The 23372-nt window shown below is 48.4% G+C and overlaps 1 protein-coding gene across 2 annotated transcripts in view; it reads right to left on the bottom strand.

Moving 5' to 3' along the window:
* Nucleotides 1-23372, bottom strand: part of PIK3C3 (phosphatidylinositol 3-kinase catalytic subunit type 3) — an 875540-nt gene that overhangs the window by 544149 nt on the left and 308019 nt on the right. For both annotated transcript variants that reach the window (XM_078674734.1, XM_078674732.1), the window contains 2 exons: nucleotides 21228-21332; nucleotides 8781-8873 (listed from right to left, as the gene is read on the bottom strand). In XM_078674734.1, coding sequence (XP_078530860.1) covers nucleotides 8781-8873; nucleotides 21228-21332 — 198 coding nt within the window. The remainder of the gene's footprint in view (nucleotides 1-8780; nucleotides 8874-21227; nucleotides 21333-23372) is intronic.

Below are 23372 nucleotides of genomic sequence, written 5' to 3'. Positions count from 1 at the left end.
CAAGGGCGTATCTGTGGTGGTGGGTGACCGAGTGAGTCAATACACTGATGCACGAGGGTGTGCATGAATCCGGAAGGGACTGCATATTATGTAATAGTCCGCAGTCTAGTGTTTCCACCACATGCACCCCTACACCTGCAGGCCAGGCGTGGCCTGCGGGGAATAAATAAAAGGAGGACGGCTGCTCGGGGCCCGTCACTTCCGACAGTGTGTCTAGTGGGTCGGCTCCATCATTGTCCCCGCTGCGCACGCTTGCCCTACGAAAAGCTCACCCCTCGGCCTGCCGCGGCCCAGGACGCGCAGCCACCACACTGGCGATGAGCGGAGGGGGCCCAACCCTTGCCCGTGCACCGCAAAGCCACAGCGTGAACCCACTGTCTACACGCGTTTCCCCCGTTGAAAACCCGTCAGTCCTCTCCCGTCTGGCACCGCCGCGGACCTGCGGTAATCCTACGCGGCCCCTGCGGCGCTGCTGCTACAGCGTCTGGTCAGTCTGGCAGCTGCCTCTAGAGGGCACGTGGAGCTCTTGTACGCCCTGAAGACCAGCAGATCGGCCTTGTGCATCACATGCCTCCCGTGTAAAGGGGGAAGGGGGTGCTGCCTCACCCGGCGTGCCTGAGCCCTGGAACTACACAGCCTGACTGCCCTCCGGTTTCTGCTGGAACAAGAGTCATCGTCTTGGGTGTCACTCCCTCAGCCCTGTCCCATACCTGAGGAGTACCTGTGCACCGGCCACCCTGAGCTGCCTAGACAAGAAGAAACAAAAAAGAAACAAGCACTGGCAAAAGAAAGGGAATAAGAGGAAAGGTGGCCCTGAGAAAAGCCCGTGAGAGGCACGACGCTAAGGAAAGAAGCCCATCCAGCACACACAGTAAGGAGTGGGGAAGGGAGGAGAAGACCCACTCGCGACGGGGTGGCCCAAGGACACGGAAAAACGCCGCCGCAACGCCATAGACGATACACAGCACAGGGCCCATCCTCAAAGACTGCCACGCCAGTCCTGACGCGCCCCGGCCAAGCAACATGGGAGATGACGACGCAGCAGCCGCGCCCATCCGCATCCCATTCCAGCACGCGACGTCAGGGGTCCTACCCCCGTTCAGCGAATTGGAAGGCCCAGCGACTGCCTCCCCCAGATGAAAGATATGGATAGAACGCCTAGACAACTACTTTGTCGCCACCCGGGAAACAGACAAGGCAGTTAAAAGGTCCCTGCTACTCCGCTATGCCCGAGACGAGATATTCAAATTGTTCAAGCATCTACCTAACACCGGGGCGGCAGATGACTACGACGCTGCCGTGACGGCGCTCAACGGCCCTTTCGACCCGCAACTGAACCCGGATTTCGAGGTCTTCAAGCTAGGACAAGCACGCCAGAGGGAAGGCGAGTCCATGGACTTGTTCTATGCCCGCGTCTGGGAACTAGCCAGCACCTGCACGGACGAAGATCAGCCGAAAGCGATCAGGAGGCAACTCATTCAGGGATGCCGCGACAAGACGTTGCGTGGCCTCATACTGCGGAAGCCAAGGATCACATTGAAAGATATCCTGATACTAGCCAGGTCTCATGACCTGTCCGCAGCAAGATGGATCAGGTGCTGACCAAGTCCCAAGGAAAGGCGGAGGCCATCAAGACAGAGCGGGCAGATGCAGTAAGAACGAAACCAAGAGGAGACCAACCCAGAAGACCCCGAGGAGATGCACCCAGAACGAGATGTGGGTACTGTGGACACGAACCCCTTGCCGCCAAGGACTGTATATCTCAAGGAAAAACCTGCACCAACTGTGGCATCCCCAATCATTTTGCATCTGTCTGCAGACGGCGCAGCAATACCCGGAACTCCCGAGGGCAGAGACCTCCAACGAGAGCGGTCCGACAGCTGTCGGTAACAGACACCGCACCACCTGACAACACCTAGAACAAGACCGCGAGACATCTTCCAACCGTGGAAGACTCGTCAGACGAAGATGACGAAGAAGCATACATAGTGTCGTTCGCAAAAGAACTAAAACAGCGTCCAAGACCCCAACACACTTGTGTAGTCCAAGTGACAGGGACGGATGTCAAGGTGGTTATTGACACCGGAGCCACAGTCAACGTCATGGGCCTACAGCAATACCGAAAGTTGCGTCCTCGCCCTCCTGTAGTTTCATCCAAGTCCAGGATATACGCGTATGGATCTGACACACCCCTGCCATTAAAAGGGAAAATGGCGGTACCTATTAAAGCGGATGACCTCGATGTAACGGCCACAATCCATGTTATCGATAGAGAAGCAGACACCCTCCTGAGAAGCCACACCACCGAAGACCTGAAGTTGATCGCGTTCGCCAGGAGGATCCGGACGCACCAGGTAGAAGAACTCCTGGCGCAGTTCCCTGAGCTGTTCAAAGGCCTGGGATGCATCAAATGCGAGCCCATCATATTGCACATCGATACGTCAGTGGCCCCAGTCGCCCTGCGGCATCGACGGATCCCCTTCCACCTGCGACCACTTGTAGAGCAGGAGCTGGAAAAGTTGGAAGAGCAAGGGGTCATCGAGAAGGTATCCGGACCACCCCGTGGGTGTCCCCGATGGTCATCGCGGAAAAACCCAAGCAGCCAGGAGCCATCCGTCTATGCATTGACATGAGCCTGCCTAACAAAGCGATAAAGAGGGAACGCCACATAACACCCACGATGGATGACATCATCGCAGACGTCAACGGGTCGAAGTGGTTCTCGAAGATCGACCTGAACACAGGTTATCACCAACTACCCCTGGCGGAGGAGAGCCGTTTCATCACAACCTTCAGCACTCACTTAGGGCTCCGGATGTATAAACGATTAAACTTCGGAATATCATCGGCGGCTGAAGTGTTCCAGAACACCATAAGGGAACTACTGTCAGGGTTGCCAGGAGTGTTGAACTTGAGTGACGACATCCTCATCCACTCAGCAACAGCCGCGGATCACCACAAACACCTCCGTGAAACCCTGAAACGCCTTAGCGCCCATGGAGCAACCGTCCATCGAGAAAAATGCCAGTTTTTCCAAACCTCACTTGAGTTCATTGGCTACGTGTTCAACCAAGACGGCATTCAAGTAGGCCGGAGAAAATCACAGGCCATCAAGAACACCCCCCCCCCGACCACACCGACGGAAGTAAGGAGCTTCCTGGGTATGGCCACCTACTGCGGGCGTTTCATACCAGGCCTCGCCACCAGAAGCTAACCTCTCCGAGCCCTCACAAAGGTGGATGCAGCCTGGCACTGGGTTCTGAGGCCACGCTAGCATACTTCGACCCTACTAAACCGACAGAAGTATTGGTGGACGCGAGCCCCGTCGGGCTCGGAGTTGTACTAGCTCAGGAGCGTAGACCAGGTCAGTGGGCCGCCCTAGCATTCGCCAGCAAGGCTCTCACCCGACGGAAGCCAGGTATGCACAGATCGAGCGTGAGGCGCTCGCCATCAAGTGAGCCTGCAAGCACTTCCACCCCTACCTTCGAGGGCAACCGTTCACCATGGTGACCGACCATCAACCCCTGGTCCCTCTTTTTAAAGGAACTGCGCCGCATCCGCCGCCACGAATTGAACGGTGGGCCGTCCAACTACAACCCTACGAGATGGAGGTCGTATACTGCCCGGGATCCAAAAACCCCGCCGATTTTTTCTCGAGACACCCCGCTCAGGTGGACCAACTCGAAGAGGATGACGACAGCGAAGAATTCGCCCACTGGGGGGCCCTCACGTCGTGCCCCCAGAGCATTTCACTGGACGAGGTGAAAGAAGCAGCGGCCACCGATGCAGTGTACTCCAAGACGCTGGGAGCGGTACAAGAGGGTTCCTGGACCGACTATCTGCGCCAAGCTAACTCGTGGACCCCAAGAGACCGGGAGCTTCTCACGAAGATGTGGAGAGTCCGCCACGAACTAAGTGCCACCGGAGATGGCGTCCTGATGCGAGGGCCCCGGCTAGTCATTCCTCAGAGCCTCAAGCATGGGGCTGTCCAGCTGGCCCATGGAGAGCATCAAGGCATCACCAAAATGAAGTCGCGGATGAGGGAAAAGGTATGGTTCCCGGAGCTCGAAGATATGGTATGTCAGGCGATGCGCATCATGCCAGCTGATGTGTGACCCAGAGAAGCCCATCCCGGTCATCACCGAAGACGCCTGCATGGTACAGTGGTCCAAAATAAGCATGGATTTCGGAAGTTTTCCAGGAGGACGACACACACTGGTCATCATGGATGCCTACTCAAAGTACCCCGTGGTCGAGCCTGTTGTATCAACAGCGTTCAGTCACGTAGGACCTGTCCTGGAAAAGGTCTTCGCGATGTTCGGTTTCCCGCAGGAGGTTCGCAGCGACAACGGTCCCCCATTCCAAGCAGCTGAGTTTGCCACATTCCTTCAACAACGCAAAATCACCCATCGTCGCATCACCCCACAGTGGCCACAAGCAAATGGAGACGTAGAACGCTTCATGGGCACGCTGAAGAAAGTGTTTCGCATATCCGTTGTGGAACAGGCGAACCCGGAACACCGGCTCCACGAGTTCCTGAGAGAATATCGGAGCACCCCCCACTGCGCAACCCAACTGAGCCCGTGCGCCCTCATGCTTCAAGGACCCCGGCGAGACCTCCTACCAACTTCCCCAGGATGGTCGTCACCTCCCCAGGATGTGAAAGGTACGCAAGAGAGAAGGCGGCGACAAAACCAGGAAGCCAGTATTCGTCGCCGAGCCACCCCCAGGAGGCTCCAACAAGGGGCAACAGTCATCCTGCAAAACCGACGTCAGGGAGGTAAATTCCAGACGCGCTACGAACCTGGCACCTGGACAGTCACAGCAAATCACGGCACAATGGTAACGGCCCGCAAAGGAGCGTAGGAAGTGTCCCGAAATACTTTGTGGTTCAAAGAAGTCCCACCGGAACACCACAGAGAGGCCTCGAGTGACCAGCCAAGCCTCCGGGCCACCGCCGTGGCCGAAGACGATGCCGGGGAACCACCCAGTAGCCAGCCCAGCGAGGCCGCTGAAGTCCTGTCCTCCCCTCCCCGGGAGGCAGGCTCCGGAAGCCCCAGTCCAAACAGCAGAGGAGGGCGCCCTGGTTCCCAACGGTACAGCCTGCGGCCAAATCCACCCCGAGCCAGAGGCTGAGAGACTACGCCTGTCTGTAAGATCTAAGGTAAATTTTGTAACTTTGGGGGCATAGGAACAAGTAAGGACAAACAAAGGACAAAGTTGGATAGGGATGTAATAGTCCGTAGTCTAGTGTTTCCACCACATGCACCCCTACATCCGCAGGCCAGGTGTGGCCTGCGGGGAATAAATAAAAGGAGGACGGCCGCTCAGGGCCTGTCACTTCCGACAGTGTGTCTAGTGGGTCGGCTCCATCATTGTCCCCGCTACGCAAGCTTGCCCTACGAAAAGTTCATCCCTCAGCCTGTCGCAGCCCAGGAAGCGCAGCCACCACATATTACAGGGTAAGTTATTAAGTGCACAGATAAACAGGCAAGTGGATCCATGCTTGAATGAGTCGGTAAGGATAAAGGGGTGAATGACTAGAGATAAGCAAAAGGTAAAGGGGTGAAAAGTTAATACATTAGTAAAGCGATGGATGAATGGTTGGGATATCCATCCATCTATGCATTCCAGATCTGTCAATTAACTTACCCATAGCCATCCCTTCACCCAGCCACTCATCCGTCCATGTATACACCCACACTATCCAAGTATCCATCAATGCACCACCACATACATTCATCTAGTCATGCATGGATCCACAGATACCTTTGCATTCTCCACGAACCTCTGCGCCCATTTATGCATGTATTTAGCTGTGCCTGCACGTGTGATGCCTGTGTTTGTATCTGTCTGTGTATGTGCCTCACTGGAATGAGCATGGTGTATGAATGTGTGTCGATCTCTGCATGCCTAAATGCTCGCATGTACCTGTACTTGTGAGATTCCTGACCTAGCACAATCAATGTTCCCAGCGTGCTCCCGCCCTTCCCCATTCCCTGAAACTGCCCGCCTCGCTGGCTGTGAGAGTAGAAGAGCCTCATATAGTCAGTCCTCTGCCCTGTGCGAAGGAACAATCTTTTTAAATAAAATGCTCTTCAACTGGTGCTTTCCGGGTGACGATCAGCGTGAGAAACAGGTTGGTAGAATACTTTCGAAAGTCAGGTCAACTCACACTCTGGGGAACAGTGCTTCTCTGCTAGTATAACAATACAAGTCGTAGGGTATGGGTTTATTTCGGGTGGTTGGACTTACTTACCAAGGACTGCAGAACTAACACCCTTTGCTCTGAACGGAACAGGATTCAGAAAAGGGGGTGGTGATGGACAGAGCATCTGAATTAAGCAGAACACTCATACCCAGTCAAAAGATCAGGGCTTGATCCATCACCGTTTTTTAGCTCACTGCACCATCCCAGTTCAGAACCTGGCTACATGCAAATTAGTCTGTCCCCGGCCCAGTGCATCATGGGAAAAGGGCAGACCAAACTACCAAGCCAAATCTTTACTGGAAAGGAAACAAGCTTCCGGGGACCGGTTTCTGGCATTACAGCCGTCTTCGGCCCGGCTTGCTTGAATCCTGATGGTGCAGTGAGCAAGGGACTCACATCTGAGCATACCCTTCCACGCTTGTGGTGGCCAAAACGATTCAGAAAAGGGGGTGGTGATGGACAGAGCATCTGAATTAAGCAGAACACTCATACCCAGTCAAAAGATCAGGGCTTGATCCATCACCGTTTTTTAGCTCACTGCACCATCCCAGTTCAGAACCTGGCTACATGCAAATTAGTCTGTCCCTGGCCCAGTGCATCATGGGAACAGGGCAGACCAAACTACCAAGCCAAATCTTTACAGGAAAGGAAACAAGCTTCCGGGGACCGGTTTCTGGCATTACAGCCGTCTTCGGCCCGGCTTGCTTGAATCCTGATGGTGCAGTGAGCAAGGGACTCACATCTGAGCATACCCTTCCACGCTTGTGGTGGCCAAAACGATTCAGGAAGCTTGTTTCCTTTCCAGTAAAGAATTGGCTTGGTAGTTTGGTCTGCCCTGTTCCCATGATGCACTGGGCCAGGGACAGACTAATTTGCATGTAGCCAGGTTCTGAACTGGGATGGTGCAGTGAGCCAAAAAATCGGTGATGGATCAAGCCCTGATCTCTTGACTGGGTAGGAGTGTTCCACTTAATTCAGATACTCCGTCCATCACCACCCCCTTTTCTGAATCATTTTGGCCACTATAGGAGTGGAAGGGTATGCTCAGACATGAGTCCCTTGCTCACTGCACCATCAGTATTCAAGCAAGCCGGGCCGAAGACGGCTGCAATGCCAGAAACCGGTCCCCAGAAGCTTGTTTCCTTTCCAGTAAAGAATTGGCTTGGTAGTTTGGTCTGCCCTGTTCCCATGATGCACTGGGCCAGGGACAGACTAATTTGCATGTAGCCAGGTTCTGAACTGGGATGGTGCAGTGAGCTAAAAAACGGTGATGGATCAAGCCCTGATCTCTTGACTGGGTAGGAGTGTTCTGCTTAATTCAGATACTCTGTCCATCACCACCCCCTTTTCTGAATCATTTTGGCCACTATAGGAGTGGAAGGGTATGCTCAGACATGAGTCCCTTGCTCACTGCACCATCAGTATTCAAGCAAGCCGGGCCGAAGACGGCTGCAATGCCAGAAACCGGTCCCCGGAAGCTTGTTACCTTTCCAGTAAAGAATTGGCTTGGTAGTTTGGTCTGCCCTGTTCCCATGATTCACTGGGCCAGGGACAGACTAATTTGCATGTAGCCAGGTTCTGAACTGGGATGGTGCAGTGAGCTAAAAAACGGTGATGGATCAAGCCCTGATCTCTTGAGTGGGTAGGAGTGTTCTGCTTAATTCAGATACTCTGTCCATCACCACCCCCTTTTCTGAATTATTTTGGCCAATATAGGAGTGGAAGGGTATGCTCAGACATGAGTCCCTTGCTCACTGCACCATCAGGATTCAAGCAAGCCGGGCCGAAGACGGCTGCAATGCCAGAAACCGGTCCCCGGAAGCTTGTTTCCTTTCCAGTAAAGAATTGGCTTGGTAGTTTGGTCTGCCCTGTTCCCATGATGCACTGGGCCAGGGACAGACTAATTTGCATGTAGCCAGGTTCTGAACTGGGATGGTGCAGTGAGCTAAAAAACGGTGATGGATCAAGCCCTGATCTCTTGACTGGGTAGGAGTGTTCTGCTTAATTCAGATACTCTGTCCATCACCACCCCCTTTTCTGAATCATTTTGGCCACTATAGAAGTGGAAGGGTATGCTAAGACATGAGTCCCTTGCTCACTGCACCATCAGGATTCAAGCAAGCCGGGCCGAAGACGGCTGCAATGCCAGAAACCGGTCCCCGGAAGCTTGTTTCCTTTCCAGTAAAGAATTGGCTTGGTAGTTTGGTCTGCCCTGTTCCCATGATGCACTGGGCCAGGGACAGACTAATTTTCATGTAGCCAGGTTCTGAACTGGGATGGTGCAGTGAGCTAAAAAACGGTGATGGATCAAGCCCTGATCTCTTGACTGGGTAGGAGTGTTCTGCTTAATTCAGATACTCTGTCCATCACCACCCCCTTTTCTGAATCTGAACGGAACAGGCGCAGACGGCAGGGCTGGAATGCGATAGTGACTTGGCCCACACTGAGTTCAGTATTGATCAGGATTCCTCTGAGAGAACCAAGTGACTGGTTGGGTGCAGACAATCAAGGTGCATTAAGAGAGGACAGAAACTCATATTCATAAGCATATTGTTTTAAACCAACTCACCTTTTCTTGGTTTGTGAGATAGTATCTGAATTTCCAGACCAGATCTTGCTCCTCAGACGTCAGCTGCTTAGTGGGCGGATAGCTAACGATGATCTGGCAAAACAAACAGAGCTCTGTTAGAACAGAATTTTATCTCTGAGGCATTTGTATTTTTAATTACCAAAAGCATAACTCTCTATATATAGTTACAGTCATGCCACTGTAAGGTTGACACCTTGTGGAAAAGTAAATTTTGCCATGTTGTATGTGCCTACGTGTTCCCCATATTTTGTTATATGTGCATGATCGATATGCATGTATTCCCCTCTGATCGATTAAAGACGCAATTACAGTTGTGTCCATCTCTAGTATGCCAGTTTCCAGTCATCATGAAAACAACGAATATCAGGCCTATGTAAACCTACGTTGCCATATTTCACAGTGTGCACGTTAATTCATTGAATTGTCCCCGTTTCTAGGCCTCAAAAGGGCCCGGACTCAGATTCAGCTCCAGTCTTCTGAAACCTCTCCGAGGAGCGATACAGCCCCCACCTGCATCCCTGACCCTTTGCTTACTTCTTGTCACGCAGTGCCCGGCCCGGCCTGGCTCTGCCTCCCAGTCTGCCAAAAGTATGTTATGTTTCTAGTTATCAGTCCAGCCCTCCTTCTCTGCATTCCTAAGCTACTGAATCGCATCAATAGTTTCTGTCATGGTCTAGCCTTTATGTCTCCATGTAAGAGAAATACTGTATTAATATTCATAGAATATTCCTTGCACACACAATACATGTAGAATTATGCATGCACCAGTCTTAGAGTCTATTAGCCTTTACCCTGATAACTTTTGGATTCTATCAACATGTACTCTAAACACCAGATACCAGATATGCCTTGGGTACATGTCGCTCTGACACTCCAGACTTTAGTCTCCTCTTCTAGCGCAGAAGTCATAGCCCCCAGTTCTCCCTGGTAACACGTCATTGCCCATTTGCGCGCACCACTAGGTTAGAGGTCCCAGCTGCTCAGGTAGCCCCCTCCATGTTTCCGCCCCGTTTATGACATATTCTGTTACGTTTACATCACATGTCTATGTATACGCCCTGTACACGCCTTCTTGTTACATCATTTTGCCCTTATCTTTCGCGACTGCTACGAGTCACGCCTACTGCTACGCCTACTGTATTGAATGTAATGCAATTGTTTTGATATATATATATTGTGCACTGTTACAAAAGGTTACCTTATTATTCCCAGATCCTGCCCCCGGCAGCTGCCTTCATTCCCTTCCCGTGCAGGCTGTCCTGTTCCTGTCCTTTATGCCTGATTAAAGCCTGTAAACTCCAGCTACCTCGAATCTTGACTCTTATTTATTGAGCTACCTGTTTATTGATTATTCTGAAAAATAGTACCGGTAATTAATTATTTATTTACCACATAATGGCGCCCGAACAGGGACTTGCCCTTTCCCCACGCGCCGGAGAAGCCACGCAGGCCCCCTGATCCTCTGCAGCCGTGACGGAACCATACCGTGCACGTGCAGATATTTCTGCTTCAAGTATCCCTCAGGCCCACGGAGGAGACGGAGGTTGCAGTCCAGCGTCCAGACGAGGCGGTGAGGAACGCGGCGAGTCCCGACCAGAGCCCAAGCCGAGAGTCCAAGGTCCGAGGTATCCGGAGGCCCACCTGTAACTGAAGTCCGAAGTCCGTAGTCCGTCGTCGTAGCAGTCCAGTCCAGTCCGAGGCCTTCCGTTCTTGCTGCCCGGTGAGTACCGTTGCTGGGGTAGTATCTAGACAGGGTCAATTAATTTGTCTCTGGTCCGTGGGTTTGGGTACACAGATCCAACACGAAGTGTCCACCTAGGTGGATGCGGGGCCTGACGTGTCTCTTTATGGGACCGGTAAGTTTTGTGCTGTTTTAGCAGTGCATCTAGTCATTCTAGTAAGTTCAGTTCTCGAAAATTCATGTATTCCGTCCGAACTGTTATTCTAAATGTTATTTTCATGTGTTTTCAATGTCGTGGTATGAGTGATTTGTTTTTCAGTTATTATTGTGTCTATTGTGTATTGTATTGTGTCCAGACTCCAGCCTAAATTATGCCTCTGTTCTCGAGGTTACGTCAGTTAAAAACCAGAAAAGGTCTGCTCGAGGAAGCAGTTCCTGTCCCGCCTAGGGACAGTCCAGGTCATTTTATGTATCATAAGCATGGCTTAAGCGCCATATTATATCTAGACTTATGGGTGGAGTACACCAAGGAATTAGAGGAGAAATATAGATGGCCCGTGTCAGGTACATGGGATGCCGAGTGCATCATGCGAGTAGAAGAAGCATTATGGAAAAAGAAATCCAGACAGTCCCAGAAAGATGCCATCGAGTTATGGCGTAAAGAATCTCACAGAAGAACGGAAAAAGAAATCAGAAAGACAGAATTAAGTAGGGAATCCTCAGAAAGAGCCCAAGAAAGGGAATTAATCGAAGTAGGTGAACGAGTTAAAGCCGAACAGTCAGACAGACAGAGAAATGCCCTTATTAAGGGTATGTATCCTCTTCTTGCCGAGGGCTTGCCGAAAGCAACCCCGGAAGCACCATGTAATTTTCCGCCATTAGTTCCGATTAAGCTACGTCACAAACCGACCGCAGCTGATATTTTTCTCTCGTCCTATTTGGACGACACAGTCCCAGAATATGCAAATCCTGCTCCGCCAGCTCCCGTAAATAATGTAATTCCTGTTCCTCCAGCCACCGGGGCACCCGTTGCAGCACCTGTTACGGTACCCCCGGTCCAGCCTACAGTACATGTACCTGCTACATCAGTCACTCTCCCAGCACGTACAATACCCGTTGACGATTCTAGTCTAGGGGCCACGGGGGGAAGTCCTCCTGGAACCCCGCCTCAACACAGACGTGTGACATTACTCGAGCTACATGAACGTGCGTTACAGCGTACGCCCAGACCCCAGTCCGTTGCAGATATCAAGCGAGCCCTTACCGAATGCCGTTATGATCCAGTCCCAGGCGATGATGATATGGTCCTGTATTCATTGCGTGTAAGACGGGTGACCGAATATTTGGACACCCTACCGAATATGAAAGGTTATCTAGACAGAATATATCGTTTCATCCGTACAGGAGCAGATCCAGGAAGTATTGGCGAGGCCATGTCTCAAAGGAAAGCCGAGACTCAGCTCATGCTTTTAAAGTTTCTAATTAATTGTTTAATAAGGGAACAAGATTATCCAACTAAAGATCCGACCGAAATGAAAGTCCTGACCAGGTGGAGTGACCATATAGCCGAGGGAAGACACAAGACACAGAACTGTATAGACAGTATGTACAAGAAGATCCGTAAGGAAATAATAAGGTTACACGAGAAACGCAAAGCAGCACAAGTGTCCGAGAAAGAAGACGACTCTTCTACTGAAGAGGTAGACGACGAGAATCCCTCCAGAATAGCGTATGTAGGTAGTACTAGACTTCCCGACCGACATTCACGCCTAGATCACAAGAAAGTTTTCCCTCCTCCAGCACCAGAACAAGGTTCTCTTGAGCAAGTATTCCAAGCTACGGATCACATTCTGAAATCACGAATCGGTTATAGTGAACTTAGTACCATGCATGAACAAGAACTAGCTCGATCAGCGGTCCGATGGACTACTGATTCTACCACTTTTCCAGACGAAATAGTGGCACAAATGTTTCTGAAACTGCCCCCAGCCGAGCAGCGACTGGTGGGTATGTATATGATCCAGCACCTCATCACACTGTATGAGGGACAGCATTCTGATCCAGGTCCGTTACATAATGTTCTGAACGAGTTACTCCAGTATAGATGGAGAGGTCTAGGTACTGATTTAATTAGTATCATTCTAGAACAGCGCCACAAATATCGAACGTTTCTGAATCCGCATTTTGTTCATGTCCCACCCCCAGAAAGTAAATCATTTTACATAGATAGACAGCATCCGTTACGTGAAGTACATCCAGTTAGAGGAACGGGTGGTGATCTAGAACGAGTATTTGTTTACACCCCTATCACAAAGATGGAACTCTTAGAGATGAAAAAATTAATTCCCTGTCACGACAAAGATCCAGCAGGGTTCCATCGAGAATTAAAAGACATGCTCCGTATGGGAGAATACACGTATCCAGATATCATTAAAATGCTAAAGGTCCTGTTGCCCGCAGGGGTATATGAAAAACTCAAGGAAAAAGAATGGGAGGTGGGAGAGAAAAAGATTGATTGGACAGCTCTAGAAGCTGAAGATAAAATACGAGTACCAGGTACTGGTCTTGGGGACAAATGTAAAGAATTGCCCGAGTTATTGATACAGGTTTTGCCAAGGTTACTAGCCACGAAAAAGGAAGATTGGGATGCAATCTCAGCATGCAAACAGAAACAGGATGAAGACACTAGTGATTTTTATTCTAGATTTGAGAAATGTTTTATTATCAACAGTGGTCTGAAGACGAGTAGCGAATCGTACCCTCATCTTTTTGTTACCAAACTAGTCGAGAATTCAAGTCCACAAGTTAAAAATCGAGTTTTGAAAGTCGAAAGTAGTTGGCAAGCTAATACTCCGTCACAAATGCTACAGATGCTCCAGTATCACCAGAATAGAATCAGGGAAGAGCAAGAACACGAAAGGAGACGTATGAAAGACACGAAAATGAAAGTATTAGTTGCACAATCTGTTCCACAAGACAGTCAGAAGAGGGGTCCGAATCAAGCCAGTCATCCTGCAGCTCCCGTTAAAGGGACTTGCAATTATTGTAAACAGCCAGGTCATTTTATAAACGAGTGTGCAGTTCTGAAACACAACATAGCCACTGGTAAGACTAAAGAAAGACCACGTCCGCCTAGACAAGAACAAGTTACACAGACTTCTCAGTCACCACAGAATGCACAACAGACAGTTCCAGCACCGTAGCCAATCGCTGCAACACAGCATGTTACACAGCAAATGTACCAGTATGCTCAGTCAGAGTATCCAGAGTATCAGCCATATTCATGAAACAGCCTAGAGAGGGAGGTAGGCTTGCCTCTCATCGAGATACCTGTAGATCAAGAGGGTCCCTATGTACACAGTCAAGTATTAGGGAAAGACAGAAAGTTTCTGATTGATACAGGGGCAAGTAGGACTACTATCAGTCATGACGAGGTTCCAGGGGCTCCGCTCTCAGGCTCTAAAAATGTTTCCCTTGGATTTTCAGGAAAGCCGATTGTTAATGAAATTTCGAAGCCAGTTTCCCTAGAAGTTGGTCCATTGTCCCGAACTACTGATTTGTTACTTACGAAGTCATGTCCAGAAAATTTGTTAGGCATTAAAACGTTAAAAGAATTAGGTGCAGTAATTTGCTGCTCCCCAGAAGGAGTTCGATTGTTTTTACGCGACTTTAAAGGTCATTATGTATTACGTGATTTTGATCCAAGATTATTAAATGTACCACAGCATTTATGGGCGCAAGGTCCAACTGATGTAGGATGTATGCACATCACACCCCATCGTGTGACTCTCAAGCAAGGTATAGTTTTGCCACGAATCAGACAGTACAGATTGCCACCTGAGGCTGTAGCAGCCTTATCCAAAATTATCGACGAGCTTATTGCTCAAGGAGTGGTTGTAGAAACTGACTCCAATGTATGTAATTCTCCTATCATTCCAGTCCTGAAACGTACTGATTCAAATGCACCTCCAGTATATCGATTAGTGATTGACCTACGAGAGCTTAATAAATGTATCATACCTCAGTATCCAGTAGTCCCAGATATTTCTTCCCTATTGACAGCCATTGATTCTGAAGCTACATTTTTCACAGTTATCGATCTCAAGAACGCATTTTTCAGTGTCCCCATTCATCCAGACAGCCAGTACCTTTTTGGTTTTTGTTTAAATGGAAGGAGCTATAAATTCACACGAGCTCCTCAAGGTTTCACAGAAAGCCCTAGTATTTACAGTCAAGCACTTAAGAGACAACTAGACAATATTCACATGCCAACTGACACTGCCCTGCTCCAGTATGTCGATGATCTACTGATCACAGCCCGTTCTGAACGTGACTGCGAGCGTGCGTCACTTACAGTTCTGTATTTTCTGGCCGAGCAGGGGCACAAGGTGTCCCCTTCCAAATTACAATTCTGTGTCCAGCAAGTGGTCTACTTAGGACACTTACTGTCCAAGTGGGGTAGGCAGTTGACACCAGACCGTATCCAGTTAATAGCGAATCTTCCACAACCCAAAACACAGAAGGAGGTACGATCTTTTATTGGCCTCACTTCTTACTGCAGACAATGGATTCCTCAGTATGCATTTCTAGCCAAGCCACTGATACAGTTAACGACACAGGAGGCAGCCGTATCGACTGTCCTCCCTTGGACCCAGGAACATACACTTGTTTTTAATGAATTAAAGAAAGCCTTATGTCAAGCACCTGTTCTAGCGACACCCAACTACAGTAAGCCTTTTACACTTTTTGTCACAGAACGTGACGGTACTGCATTATCTGTTCTCACACAAGATCAAGCAGGACAGTACAAGCCCTGTGCTTATTTTTCGAGCACATTAGATCCAGTAGCCCAGGCTCTGCCTGCGTGCCTCAAGTCAGTTGCAGCCACAGCTCTAGCAATCAGACAAAGTGATTCCATAGTGTTAGGACACTCCCTGACAGTACAAGTTCCACACTCCGTGGAAGTTCTTTTAAACCGAACACAGACTCAGCACTTGACAATTGCACGTTTAACAGGTTATGAACTGACACTGTTCCAGCCACACATAGAAATCAGACGCTGCAACATTCTAAATCCTGCTACACTGTTACCGACAGTTACTTCAAATCCTGCCACACATGACTGTGTGGAAGTTGTTAACACTATGACTAAGCCAAGACAAGACCTGACAGACATTGCATTACCTAACCCCGACCTGACACTTTATGTGGATGGTTCATGTATGAGAACAAGTACAGGAGAACTAGTAGCCGCGTATGCAGTGACTACTGAAACCGAAGTTATAGAAACACATCGTATTGACACCCTGTCTGCTCAAGCAGCAGAGCTAGTCGCTCTGACCCAAGCCTGCATACGTGCCAAGAACCTGAAAGTAAACATATATACAGATTCACGTTACGCATTCGGAGTCGTACACGACTTTGGAGTGCTCTGGCAGGAGAGAGGTTTCATGACTTCTCATGGAACCAAGATTCAGCATGGTCTCCTCATTCAAGCTCTGTTAGATGCAATACATTTACCGACAGCTATAGCTATCATGAAGTGCAAGGCACATACGAAAGTTACTGACATCATTTCCCAAGGTAACGATCTAGCAGATCGAACAGCCAAGCTTACAGCTCAGACTCCAGACATTCCAGTTAACACGACACAGACACTCACTCCAGATCAGACTACTTGTATGACAGTCAAGGACCCTACACAAGATGTCATAGACATACAGTTACATGCTACTCCCGAAGAAATCAAGAAATGGTCCGAACAAGGAGGGGTCCAGACAGATCAAGGATGGTTGACGAAGGGAAAAGCCACATGGTTTCTCCCCGACTCTATGGTTCAAGTCATTATTAATACCGCACATAGTCCAGCACATCTAGGAGAGAAAGCTATGTTAGACAGTATTCAGAACCTTTGGTTCAACAAACACTTACGAGCTGCAGCCAAGCAGAAAGTCCGTACCTGTATGATATGTTGTCAGTTCAATCCAGGTAAAAGTGTCCCGGTGGAACAAGGTGGATTCCAACCTCCTGACCACCCTTTTGAAGTCCTCCAGATGGATTATATTCAGATGGAGCGATGTCGAGGTTTCAAGTATGTCCTCGTAGTTGTATGCGCTTTGTCCAGGTGGACAGAAGCATATCCAGTTCCAGATTACACAGCCGCGACCACTGCCAGGCAGTTGGTTCGTGAATTCTTTCCCCGCTATGGACTCCCTAGGGTCGTGTATTCTGATAACGGCCAGCCATTCTCATCTGAACTCATGAAACATGTTTCCCTTCTGTTAGGGTACCAGTGGAAGTTCCATTGTGTGCGCCATCCTGAAGCAGCCGGTCTCGTAGAGAGACATAATCAAACCCTGAAAATACGTATTGCCAAGATATGTAAAGAGAAAGGTGTAGACTGGCTAGTTGCCCTGCCAGTTGCTCTATTCTACATGAGGATGGTTGCACATTCCAGATCAGGTCTGTCCCCGTATGAGGTCGTATTCGGCCGCCCCCCAAACATGTGGGGTACACCTAGGCCCCGCAGTATTACAGATGTTTCCAGTAATATGCTGACAGATTACCTAGCTTCCTTGATGTCTGCCCTACACTCTTGTCGTTCACAGGTTGCCGCCGCATTTCCAGACAACACCGAGGTGAAACCGCATGAAGTCATCCCAGGAAACCTCGTGTTGGTGCGGAATTTTGATCGTTCAAGTCCGCTGGAACCCCGTTGGAAGGAGCCTCGGATGGTATTACTTACAACAAGGACCGCAGTCAAGTTAGAGGGCCGGAAGGGATGGGTCCATCTGTCCCACGTCAAGAAATTCCATGGAGTTCGTGATAAGACATTTCCTAAAGACTGCCTAAAAACAGACTTTGAACTTGATTCTGAACTAAAAGTTCCTCTGTTAGAGAAAACTCCGCAACAGGAGTATAAATTAAAACTCAGGTCTAGTAAAATAAGTCAGCCAGTTTAATTGTCTAAGTCCCTCTCGGGTGAAACGGTTAGACAGGTTCCTGACATGTATGAGATAGACCCCCACAGTGAGAGAGTTAGTCAAAACTCTATATGATGTATTATTATTCTAAGTTTCTTATTGTTTCTAAGTTTAATGGTTACCTGCACAAGTTATGCATTACATTTATGTTTTCCAAGTTCACATGTAAACAAGTTTCCTAATGCTACAGTAGAGCACACATTTAGTGATCTGCCTCCTCACGAGCTATCCTATCGTCTTGCTATGCGAAATAATACATTCATTAGGATGTTACATTATTCACACCAGACCAGCAATGCCACTAATTGTTGGGTGTGTGGTCGACTCCCCCCTTTCCAGACACCGAAGGGAGTTCTGCCACTCTTTCCTTATCCGTTTTCACATAATGGTTCGTGTGGAGCATGGTCCACGTTAACGTCATCCTCCAATGATATGTCCCTTCTGAATAGAACATGTTTCCCAGACAAGCAAGGTCTCCCCCATAGAACAGGGTTAGATCTAGAAAATGAAGTATATGATTTAGGTAATTATTCTTCGAATTTCATGGTCCTGAATGTTCAGTCTGATACTACTCCAGATTTGCCTGCTATTTCAGTACTACCAGTCAAAGGCGAAATATGTGTCAGAAAGAATGGTTCCGCACATGTAGGACATAGTGATTGTACTACTACTGTCAAGTATAGTGACAGTGGGAAATCTATTTTCAAAGCCTCACGTCATTCTTATTTTGTTTGTGGTCAGACCGCATATGTTCGTCTGCCCCTCGATTGGGATGGAACATGTTACATTGCTTTCCTACTGCCACCAGCTTTTCTAGCCCCATCTGATTATCACAGAAACACACATCTAGTACACGTGAGACATAGAAGGGAGATCGAGTCCCCAATTGTCGATCAAACTGAAACTACTCTAGAACAATATCAAGACTTCAATAAAGGTTTCTTCTTCTTTATAGGACCTATCCAGAATAGTAAGCTAATACGTAGGTTAACCAGAACCCTTGAAGCAGTAGTGAATGAGACTACTTCCGCTCTAGGTAACTTAACTGAAGAGCAATCTGCTATGAGATTTGTTGTGCTCCAAAATCGTCTCGTTCTTGACGTCATACTGGCCGATAGAGGAGGAGCATGTAGAGTTATCGGATCTAGTTGCTGCATTTTCATTCCTAATAACGCGCCGTCTGTTTATTCAGCTATAACCAGACTTCATAAAATTGCCCATCAGTTACACCAGAATCCAGGCACCTGGACATGGTCCGGTTGGCTCTGGAGTATTATATCTGCCTGGGGATGGAAAGTATTGTCATTCCTAGGTATAGCAGTAATGATCATATTCAGTTGCTACCTCTGTATACAATGTGGCCCTGCGATTTGCGGCATGTGTGCTACCTCTTGTATTCCTAGTCCTAAATCCCGTTCCAAGACAATTCGAGACGAGCAAATGATGCTATATGAAATGATAGATGGTATCATGAATATAGATGTTTCCTGATGGAAACGTAGGGCACAAGGAGGGAATGTGGAAAAGTAAATTTTGCCATGTTGTATGTGCCTACGTGTTCCCCATATTTTGTTATATGTGCATGATCGATATGCATGTATTCCCCTCTGATCGATTAAAGACGCAATTACAGTTGTGTCCATCTCTAGTATGCCAGTTTCCAGTCATCATGAAAACAACGAATATCAGGCCTATGTAAACCTACGTTGCCATATTTCACAGTGTGCACGTTAATTCATTGAATTGTCCCCGTTTCTAGGCCTCAAAAGGGCCCGGACTCAGATTCAGCTCCAGTCTTCTGAACCCTCTCCGAGGAGCGATACAGCCCCCACCTGCATCCCTGACCCTTTGCTTACTTCTTGCCACGCAGTGCCCGGCCCGGCCTGGCTCTGCCTCCCAGTCTGCCAAAAGTATGTTATGTTTCTAGTTATCAGTCCAGCCCTCCTTCTCTGCATTCCTAAGCTACTGAATCGCATCAATAGTTTCTGTCATGGTCTAGCCTTTATGTCTCCATGTAAGAGAAATACTGTATTAATATTCATAGAATATTCCTCGCACACACAATACATGTAGAATTATGCATGCACCAGTCTTAGAGTCTATTAGCCTTTACCCTGATAACTTTTGGATTCTATCAACATGTACTCTAAACACCAGATACCAGATATGCCTTGGGTACATGTCGCTCTGACACTCCAGACTTTAGTCTCCTCTTCTAGCGCAGAAGTCATAGCCCCCAGTTCTCCCTGGTAACACGTCATTGCCCATTTGCGCGCACCACTAGGTTAGAGGTCCCAGCTGCTCAGGTAGCCCCCTCCATGTTTCCGCCCCGTTTATGACATATTCTGTTACGTTTACATCACATGTCTATGTATACGCCCTGTACACGCCTTCTTGTTACATCATTTTGCCCTTATCTTTCGCGACTGCTACGAGTCACGCCTACTGCTACGCCTACTGTATTGAATGTAATGCAATTGTTTTGATATATATATATTGTGCACTGTTACAAAAGGTTACCTTATTATTCCCAGATCCTGCCCCCGGCAGCTGCCTTCATTCCCTTCCCGTGCAGGCTGTCCTGTTCCTGTCCTTTATGCCTGATTAAAGCCTGTAAACTCCAGCTACCTCGAATCTTGACTCTTATTTATTGAGCTACCTGTTTATTGATTATTCTGAAAAATAGTACCGGTAATTAATTATTTATTTACCACACATTATACAAATCCGATGTTGGTACCCTTAATAACCGTGGCCCCTTTCCCTCATACCTCCTTCTTCCTTCTTCAAGGAAAACACCCTACCCTAGCCTATAGCCTATATGTTCTAGCCACAGTTGTCTCTATAGTTACCTACGTACAAATGCACAATCATTCCTTTCTTTTCGACACTTGCCTATTCTACTATACTGCTGAGGTTTCATATATGTGTTTAATGTAACCAAAGAAAGATAACTGAAAAGAAAACTGAAGAGTCTGTTTGTTTAGGATCAAAATACTTTCTAGGCCTATTACGAATAATTTCAAAGTCCTTTATTAGGCAACGATTTACCTGGGATTTATTGTACCTTGTGTTCAATACTGTGCTAGTTTGGGCAACACACCAGTAAGATGTAAACAAAGAGACTTCAAAAGGTTCTGCAGCATATTGACCCTCATTTAGAAGGAAGCAAAAATGCTCAAGCGAGGGAAAAATAAGGTTATCAAATATTATTTTCGTTTTCGAAGCATTTCAATTATTATCAGATTATGTGGCATTAATAACACACCCCTCGCGTTTACTGTTGCAAGTTACATTTTGTGGTAAAAACCATCAGAATTCAAGTTTCTGCCGGTTATTGCCCCAGTCTGCAGCAATGTGTAAAATATGGCAGAGATGTACTCCAGAAATCGAAAAATCAGACCTGGCATTTCCTCAATATCTTCCAGGACACTTCTGCAGTGGGACCTAACGCAGAAGCATTCTACACACCGTAGACACACAACGGAGAATGCATACAGCAATAACCTAGAGGGGGGATCCCTTTCTAGTCCCTAAATGAGAATTTGTGCACAAAGTGGTCTTCACATTATATTCACATATTAGTCCCTAGCGGTTGAACCTGGTGACCTGGTTAATGATTGCATCATATATATTTATTTCAATCTGGGTAAATGGCTACACAACCCCACTGCCAAAGATGGAAGAAGCAACTACGCACGTAAGGTTGGCTCAAATAATAATTTTGGTACAATAAAAAAATCAGATTTTCTACCAACTTACATTGAGTTGATCGCGGGTGGCTGCATTAGGCTTCAGATCATGGTCGGACGGGCCGCTTCTCAAGCTTCGAGCAAGCTTGTGATGCTTGCTTTCTACTAAATTCTCCTGAAATAACAAAAAAAGACAAAGCTCTTTATTGGTAGATAAAATAAACAAGCATTTACAATGCAACGGTCTCGCCTTTGCAAAAGTTAGAGCTATTGGCATTGTAAATGACACATTTTTTTATGTATGTTTTGGTTTTGAGAACACATAAATAAATGGCATTGTCATTTACAATGCCAATAGCTTAATGCGAAACCTATTGCATTTGCACCCACACACACACACAGCCACACACACACACAAAGCCACACACACTACTGGAATTATCAGATTCTATAGCCATGGAATTCTAGTGAGTTTACTGTCTGGCTCCCCGGGCAGCAGCTTAAACAACCGTCCCCCTTCCTGTGCCCCACCCCTTTTCTAGCACTTAACACTTCGCGGCTGAAGGCACAAAGGACAAACCTCTCGTGCCTGGGAAGGCACCTACAAGGCCCTCTCTCACCTACATCTTCCATCTTGGGAGAGTCCCTATGAGGGTGGAGGCAATGCCACTGCCCCGTGGCTAGAGGCCTGAGACTGACTGAAGCGGTCCCAGGTGCCGAGGGTCAGAGGGTGCATCACACATGCCAGTGCTTTGTGTTGACCCGAGCTAGGAAGAGCCCTGGAGACGCAGACAGGACTTCACACCCACGAGGGGGTTCCGAAATAGAGCCGGCTTCCATGGTGCTCGAGATGAAGGAACCCAAGGTGTGGCTGGCGCGGTGGGCCAGCTTCAGGGATGGTTCTCCACCGCCACGGGCACAGAGCAGGCGCAGTTTATGAATTAACACACTTATTGGCTGCGGGACCAGTGGAAGGCCCACACTGAGGTCAAAATGGGAGAAGGAAGGAGAAACGATAGGGAACATGACTGCGGAACAGTGGGAACGGGGCACTATTAAAGAGGGAGCGACAAACATCAAATGGGCCCTGGTACTTGAATAATGTGCTGAATTCTAAGACAATCATATTCATGTTATCGACCTTGGAAGGACCCTCACACTGACCTCTACTTTTCACAGTTCCTCACATTGCCTTCTACCTTTCGCAGTCCTTCTCACTGTCCTTTACCTTTCGCAGTCCCTAAGCCCATGCCACATAATTCCTATGGTCCTACTAAAAAAGGAAACATACTGGCTGTGCAGTGCACACCGTCGTCTGCCTGATTGCACGAACCATGATACAATAATAATTAAAAGCCCGGTCCTACGGACTTTATTTCCTCGTGCACGCCCCCCGTCTAAGCAGGATCGGTGGGGATGCAGGGCTGCATGGGGGCATTGTACCCTCATGTCACAGGAGTGCCCTTCCCCCTCCCCGACCCTCTGCTGTTGCAGCCTTTCCATCCCTGCAAAGATGGTTAACTCAAGAACTGCCTTCATTATAGCCTTCAGCACTGCAGAATGGCGGCCTCGCACGCACAGGCCGGCACTTTACAAGCCAATCAAGAAAGGAGGCTGTCTTGTACCTACTGGACAGGCCCTTTGTGGAGGGGTCCAGTGTGGCTTTCAAGGCCGCGCTCTTAAGTGCCCAGCGCAGTTGCGGAGGGATACATTTCACCATATATGAACCATTAGTGCACAACTCGGAAGGCGGCCCTCTTAGTGTCCCCAATTGCGGAGGGATACATTTCACCATATATTTAACCATTAGTGCAAGGGTCCGAAGGCCGCACTCGAAGTGTCCTGTGCAGTTGCGGAGGGATACATTTCACCACATATTTTACCATTAGTGCAAGAGTCCTCCAAATCAGCATGACAATTTTGGTGACCAGACCTTGGCTTCACAACTATTCTTCCAATGTCAGTTTTAGATATGTGGTGCCCGAGCCATGTAAGTGTCACGACAAGAAGTTTTTATTGTCGTGTTGGTGTAGCGTTTGTGTGATGGGGCGCTAGAATTCTTTAGTGGGTGGAAGAAGCGCTTAGAGGGTAGGGTTCCCCTGCAGAAGGATGGAGGCGGATAGGAGACTGTCCCGAGACCTGAAGGCGGAATGGTTGAAACGATGTGTCCTCCAAATGGAGGCTTACATCTGAGGCCCTGACAAAACGTGGATCA

This window comes from Lissotriton helveticus, chromosome 2_1 (genome assembly GCF_964261635.1).
Source record: "Lissotriton helveticus chromosome 2_1, aLisHel1.1, whole genome shotgun sequence".
NCBI classification, from domain to species: Eukaryota; Metazoa; Chordata; class Amphibia; order Caudata; family Salamandridae; genus Lissotriton; species Lissotriton helveticus.
The sequence above is the reverse complement of the archived record's forward strand: the minus strand, read 5'-3'. Positions and strand labels throughout refer to the sequence as shown.